Here is a 6,909-nt window from a genome sequence, read left to right as displayed (position 1 = left end):
AAGGCTTTTTGCACATTGTTGCCTCTCCGCGTAGCGTATAGACGTACTGATCTCCTACTCTTACCTACCACAGACATGCATGTTGCGGCCATACGGTTTATTCTACTCTCCTACTCTACCTAAGCAACGACGGCTTTGATCTGCATGAAACAGCCGGGCCGATCGAATCGTATCGCGCGACGGCGACCCACCTTGATACGTGCATCGCTGCACCTACTCGATCCGCATTTGTCTGTATTCTCGGGCCTCCGCGTCGCATGCCCGATTAAAATCATGCCAGCGGCCCTGCGTGATTATTGGTTCATGGTTTATACTTTCTCCGTCCCAAACTAAATGACGTCATTTATTTTAGATGGAGAGAGTATATTAGGATGCTGTTGGGCATCCATTGCCCGTTCCCCAACTGATACCCATGCATTTGGGTCGGGTGTGGGTGATTTTTTTTTTCCCGAATGAAATTGGGTCGGGTGTGGGGAATTACCCGTGAGAGCTAGAGGAAACCTGGGTAATACCCATTCCCCACGGAGCATCGATCCCAGGCTCTTAGCGCCGCCTAGAGTTCTTGGCTCTCGTCGAGCTGGGCCGCCGCCGTAGAGGCTAGCGTCAAACCGCATAGGGTTCTTGGCTCTCGTCGAGCTGGGCCGCCGCCGTAGAGGCTAGCGTCGATGGGCGCGCGGGCGGCCACGGCCAGTGTCGATGGGAGCGCGGGAGGCGGCCATGACGGTTCGTGCTCTCCTCCGCCTTCTCTCCGGCCCCTCGTCTTTTTCAATCTCCATCCTCGTCAACGGTGGCGTGCCTCATCCAATTCTCCAATACCCAATGGATATGGGTAAACATGGGCAATGGGCAATATGGGGAGGGTGAATGTGGGGATTTCTTTCTTTGGGTATGGGGAGGGCAATGCGTGGGTGAACCCATACCCTTCCCAACGGCATCCCGAAGTATATGTGTAATCAACGTGCTCACCGCAGCACGTTACAGCATATATGCCCATCATTTTCTCATTTCGTATCCTATATATTCAAAAAGCATAACCATATGCCGATGTGCACCGCGTGAAGAAACGAATTGGTGTGGACATGCTCCTTCGCGCTGCCGGCCGGCTGTTTTCTCTGCCTTCGTGATTCGGCAGCGTGTCTCATGTGAATTCTCTGCTCAACCATAAAACATCGTGGACAATGCATATTGCGCCCACACGCGCGAAGAGACTTTGGACCACTTTTTCGTGCCATTCTCAGTATATGCCAAAGACTGAAAGACATACGTTCAGTGCGAGAGTGCACTTTGGGTCCGACTAGTCCAATTCCGCCTAGTTCCCGGTACTGGCTAATTTGTGATCCTGCCCCTTGCAAAGCATCTAAATGTTTTTACTTCTTGCTGGAATATTAATGATGGATTTGTATCGGAGATGTGCATACGAGTTAGAGTGAGGCTTGGTGTCACGATATTGGAAAATTGACGCTCATGTTTTTTGGTTTTTCCGATATCGTGACCTTCGGTACTTGTTTTTGGTTCGTTTTTGGCCGATTAGGAAATATCATCATTCTAGTTGTTTTCGTGGGCTACAGGCCAAGTTTTTTGAGTTTTTGGCCCATTTTCCAACATAATGATCTCCGGTACACGTTTTTGGACTATTTTAGATGGAAAAAAAATCACGGTTCCGTGCGTTTTCGTGGGCTATCCCATGTTTTTCTGGGTTATCGGACGATTTTCTGATATTGTAACCCCCGGTAAAAGTTATCAGGCCGTTTTTGACCGGTCACGAAAAATCGCCGTTCTAACTTTTTCGTGGCCATAGATCACGTTTCTTGGACTTTTGATTGATTTTTCAATATCGTGACCCCCCGCTGTCCGCTGTCGAGGTCCATGTTTTCAAATGATCTTTGGCTGGTCGAAAAAACCATTGTTCTATCCATTTTCATGGGGGGCACGGTTTTCGGAGCTTTCAGCCAATTGTCCGATACATTGCGTGACCCTGGTACACATTTTCGGGCCGATATAAAAAATTCACTGTTTTCCCCTCCCACGATTTTGGGTTTCTGGTCAATTTTTCTGATATTTTTTCAAGCCGGTTTTGGCAATTCGATATAAATCATAGTTCTAGCTGATTTCAAAGGCTATATAACCCACATTTTTTTGGGTTTCAGTTGACTTATCGTGACTCCCGGTACAAGTTTTCGGGCTGTTTTTGCGAGGTTATGAAAAAATCAGTGTTCTAGCAATTTTTGTGGGCCATAGCTTACCTTTTTGGGTTTTGTCATGAGCCAAAAGCACCCAAAAACATGTATCGGGGGTCAAGATATCGGAAAGTCGATCGACACCCAAAACATGTGGCTATATCCCACGAAATCGGTTAGGACGGTAGTTTTTTTTCAACCGGCCAAAAACATCATGAAAACCTATAGCCCGGGTCACGATGTCGGAAAATCGGCAGAAACGACCCGTCAACAAAAAAACATGGATTATAAGCCCACGAAAACAACTAGAACAATGATTTTTCCCAGCAATATCAGAACATATTAAAAAACAAAAAAAACATGAGCTATTGCCTACGAAATGTCCACCAATGATGATTTTTCCTAACTACACAAAATCGAAACACTTTGGCTATAGAAAACGAAAATAATCAGATTGGTGATTTTTCGTAACCAGCCAAAAATCAGTCGCCTAAGAAATGAGCCATACTCTATGCGGTTAAGGCAAACAGCCGGTAAGGTGCTGTTAGTGTCCGTTGGACTTGATCACTCGGTCGATTACTGATTGATTAAGCGTTGTTTTGATCGGAAATTGAGTATGCGCCGATTACAACAGAAGTGCCTAATTTTGGAAGCATCGCTTGATGCGTGTAAAAGGGAAGCCTCTTGTATGTGCGCATTTTGAATGATCAGCGAAAGAACAGTTTGAGTAACAACTGGGATCAAACGAGTCACTGTGCACAAGTTGTTAGTTGTTACAAAGCGAAGGCGATGAGAGACATTGGCCTTTCCCGTTGGAAGGGCAACACATACACGGATGCCGCGCTGGCGCAGGGACGCGGAGGGAGATCTGGGCCTGTGATTGTGAACAGAACAGAGAACAGAGCAGAGCAGAGCAGAGGGGTGGTTCGGATCAGTCGATATAGCTCGATCCTGAAAATTATTTTTCTCCGGATCGGAGATGATCTGACTTCATTCAATAATGCACTGCACCTACGAATATTTTTGAGGAAATTAATTTTTTTAAGCACACTAATTACAGTTATTTTAGCAAGCTCAACATGCAGGCTATCCACGTCAGCATCTCATCCCCTAATACTCCCATGTTTTTCCTAAAAAAAATACTCCCACGTCAAGCCAACTGCTTCTAATTAGCCTGGCCGCCCGGTCTTGCCCGACCGCTTCTTGTGCCCGATGTGCAAGACGCCGCCCGCTCGGCAGCCCCCTGCCGCCGGCTTGCGCTGCACCCGCCGGCCTCCGCCCCCGCAGCCCTCGGGATCAGCCCCACCCACCGCGTCCCCGGCCGCCGCCGAGCGCCTTCCACGCCGCCCTCGGGCTCATCCCCGACCACCGCGTCCCTGCTGCCCACGGGCTCCGCCCCCGCCACCGCCGCCATCCCCGCTGCCGAGCGTCATCTGCGAAGGTACACAATCTTGGCGCAATTGTTCCGGTTGGTGTTGAAACGTAGCTCAGTCTTGGCAATTGCTCAGGTTGGATTTAGCTTCCAGATGTCCCGATGCTTCTTTTTAATGCTAATTACATATTAGCCCTGTCCAATTAGTGGTCCAGGAAAAACGTGTGAGCCGCAGTAACTTCCTCCGGCAAAATGCGAAGAGCCGCTCCATCGAATTTAATGTCTTCCATCGGCTACCCATATATGAGACCCCTTCCATGAGCTCTTCTCATCCAATTGTTGGCGTTGCCTATACACCTCCTGGTGTTTGCCGGATGTGACGAAATTCCCCCGCCTCTTCCGTGCATTCATAAGTTTTTGGCTCATCTATCTTGACCCTTAAATCTTTCATTTGGTAGCGTTTTACGTGTATTTCATCATTGCAGCCATTGTTTGGGTGAAGAAAATCGCTGCATCACGTGGTTGATTTCATCCAGGAAGGCCGCTTCTAAGGTTCTAAGGTATGTATTAAGGATCCCCCTTTTTTCAGTTATTCTACTACATGTTTAGTAGGCTGCAAAAAAGAAAAGAGGCCATCTATCTTGACCCTTATATCTTTCATTTGGTAGTGTTTTATGTGTATTTCGTCATTGCAACCATTGTTTGGGTGAAAAAAATCGCTGCATCACATGGTTGATTCCATCCAGCAAAACCGCTTCTAAGGCATGTATTAAGGATTCTTCTTTTTCTGTTATTCTACTACCTGTTTAGTAGGCTCCAAAAAAGAAAAGAAAATCTTTGCTGCAGTCATTAGCAAATGGGCTGATTACTCCACTGTACAATGAAATCCTCTGTTTTAGAGGCCATGCATACACCTGAAGAGCCAAGGGCAATTGCTAACAGGCATGTGCCAACCGAATCGCACGGTTCTGCTTGGATGACTGTGATTTATTTACTTTCTAATCTTGATTTTAGAGCCACCAATATATATGCACTCTGATTAGTTTTATTCAAGCACTTTGTATCAGCTCAGCCCCAACATCTCTGAATTCGACCCTCGACGCTAATTTGATTGGCAACCGAACAACTCTATTTCAGAGAAGACTGCACAATTTCAATCGCAACAAATTTCACCCTTTCATTTCATTAGTAGTTCTTAGTGTCAACCAAGTTAATAATTAAAAAATGTAGCATTCGTCTGGTTGGTAGATTATTCTACTCCTTTTGTTCGTGGCTTGGTGACTTGGTCAGGCTGGTCGTTGATTGATTTTTAAATGGGAAAACTAAAAGCTACTTCAAGTTCAGCAACCAAAATATACATTACTTGGATATACCAGAGATTACCCAATAGAGAAACAGGTTCATCAGGACTTTCAATTACCACATTTTAAATTCTTTTTCTCTTCATCTGCCTACTGAACCAGCATATATCCACTTTCAGCTATAAATGGGAAATTCCAACTCTACAGCAACGACTACCTCAAGTTGTGCATTTATATCCAATTCAAGCAGCAGGCAAACTGCACAAATTTGATGAAATATCTGCATTGCCAATTTCATCTTTCATAGTTCTCAATATTGCTTCTAAAACATTTAAATTAATATTATTCACCTTCAAAACAAAAAGGAGGAGCTACCTATTGTTTAGAGGACTGAATCACGGCGTCTGGGTCCACGTGGTAGAGTTTGCAGACTCTATTGTTGGTGTATCCTTGACCACACGTTTTGCAGACTCTACCTATTGTTGGTGTATCCTTGACCACACGTTTTGCAGACTTTGTACAGTTTAGAGGACTGAATCACTGCTTATATCTTTTGCAGACTTTGTACAGTTTACAGACTTTTGCAGACTTTGTACAGTTTACAGACTTTTGCAGACTTTGTACAGTTTAGAGGACTGAATCACGGCGTCTGGGTCCACGTGGACGCGGCCTACGCCGGCTCCGCGCTGGTGTGCCCGGAGTTCGGTCACGTGATCGACGGCGTGGAGTCGGTGGACTCGTTCAGCATGAACGCACACAAATGGCTCCTGACCAACAACGATTGCTGCGCCATGTGGGTGAAGAAGCCATCGGAGCTTATCGCCGCACTGGGTACGGAGCAGGAGTATATCCTCAAGGACTCCGCCTCAGAAGGCCATGAGGTGGTGGACTACAAGGACTGGACAATGACATTGACGCGCCGGTTCCGTGCGCTCAAGATGTGGCTCGTGCTGCGTTGCTACGGCATCGACGGCTTGCGCGAGCACATCCGCTCCCACGTGCGCATGGCCGAGGCGTTCGAGAACATGGTGAGGGCCGACGAGAGGTTCGAGGTTGTAACGGATAGGCAGTTCGCCTTGGTGTGCTTCCGTCTCCGGTCTCCTGAGAAGTATGGCGGTGAGAAGACGGCTAACGAGCTGAACAGGGGCCTCCTTGAGGAGGTGAACGCGGTCAGCTTGGGACCGTACATGAGTTCCGCAAGTGTAGGTGGCATGTACATGCTCAGATGTGCCGTCGGGAGCACGCTCACGGAGGAGCACCACGTCAGCGATGCTTGGAAGGTCGTCCAAGATCGGGCTGCGTCGATCCTTCGCAAAATGGAGATTATCTACAGCGTGCTTGGTTAAAAGATGGATGCGCTTCTTCAAGTACAATCTTCTTGGAGACGAACGTACGTAATTATTTACAAGGTCCGCCTGGATTGGGCCGATCGAAATGGGGATCCGTATGTCGATTTGTATGTCATTCTTCCATCATGTATGTACTTTATTTACACACGCACATGTAGTTTACATCTTTTTGCTCTTTGAGTTCTCAAACAAAGGTGTACTTGGGAACTGAGATGTATGGTAACGTATAATACAGTATAAACTCGTTCAACGGTTATAATTGTCTACTTATCCTTTGGTAGTACAGTGTTGCTGGTTGGCAGGGGCTGAAAATTCATGAAACTGGTCAGTCTATTTGTGCTCCCCACACACTTCATCTCCAATTCCTCTCTGGTGGTGCCAATCATCTGGACGGTGCCGGTACTAGAAGTATATTTTTCTCCTCTAGAGTATTTTAACAGGACCGTGGCTGGCTGCTGGAATCCAGGTGACCTTACTCTGCGCTGGCGTCGCTTGAGCTTGGATGAGACGGAAAGAGCGTGGCCCCATCGAGAGCGCTGGTTCAGAATTCTTGTGCAGCAGACAGAAAGCGTTCGCGTGTCCACACATGGTCCTGGAGCTTTCTGTTGGGCAATATCGTGGCATTAAGTTCTCCATGGTCTAACTAGTACTAGCAGGCGACTGTTTGGCGTATGAAAGTGAGAGCACATTTAATACATGTGGTTGTGCAC

At 47.0% G+C, this 6,909-nt stretch overlaps 1 protein-coding gene across 1 annotated transcript; it reads left to right on the top strand.

Moving 5' to 3' along the window:
* The first annotated feature begins 717 nt into the window (after window positions 1-717).
* On the top strand, window positions 718-6,458 carry LOC100836550 (tyrosine/DOPA decarboxylase 5). The gene is made up of 4 exons (XM_024458855.1): window positions 718-829; window positions 3,399-3,618; window positions 4,035-4,109; window positions 5,410-6,458. Exons 1-4 carry the CDS (start codon window positions 718-720, stop codon window positions 6,194-6,196), a joined length of 1,194 nt encoding a protein of 397 aa, XP_024314623.1. The 3' UTR covers window positions 6,197-6,458.
* Window positions 6,459-6,909: the final 451 nt, after the last annotated feature.

This window comes from Brachypodium distachyon, chromosome 2, assembly GCF_000005505.3.
Source record: "Brachypodium distachyon strain Bd21 chromosome 2, Brachypodium_distachyon_v3.0, whole genome shotgun sequence".
NCBI classification, from domain to species: domain Eukaryota; kingdom Viridiplantae; phylum Streptophyta; class Magnoliopsida; order Poales; family Poaceae; genus Brachypodium; species Brachypodium distachyon.
The sequence above is the reverse complement of the archived record's forward strand: the minus strand, read 5'-3'. Positions and strand labels throughout refer to the sequence as shown.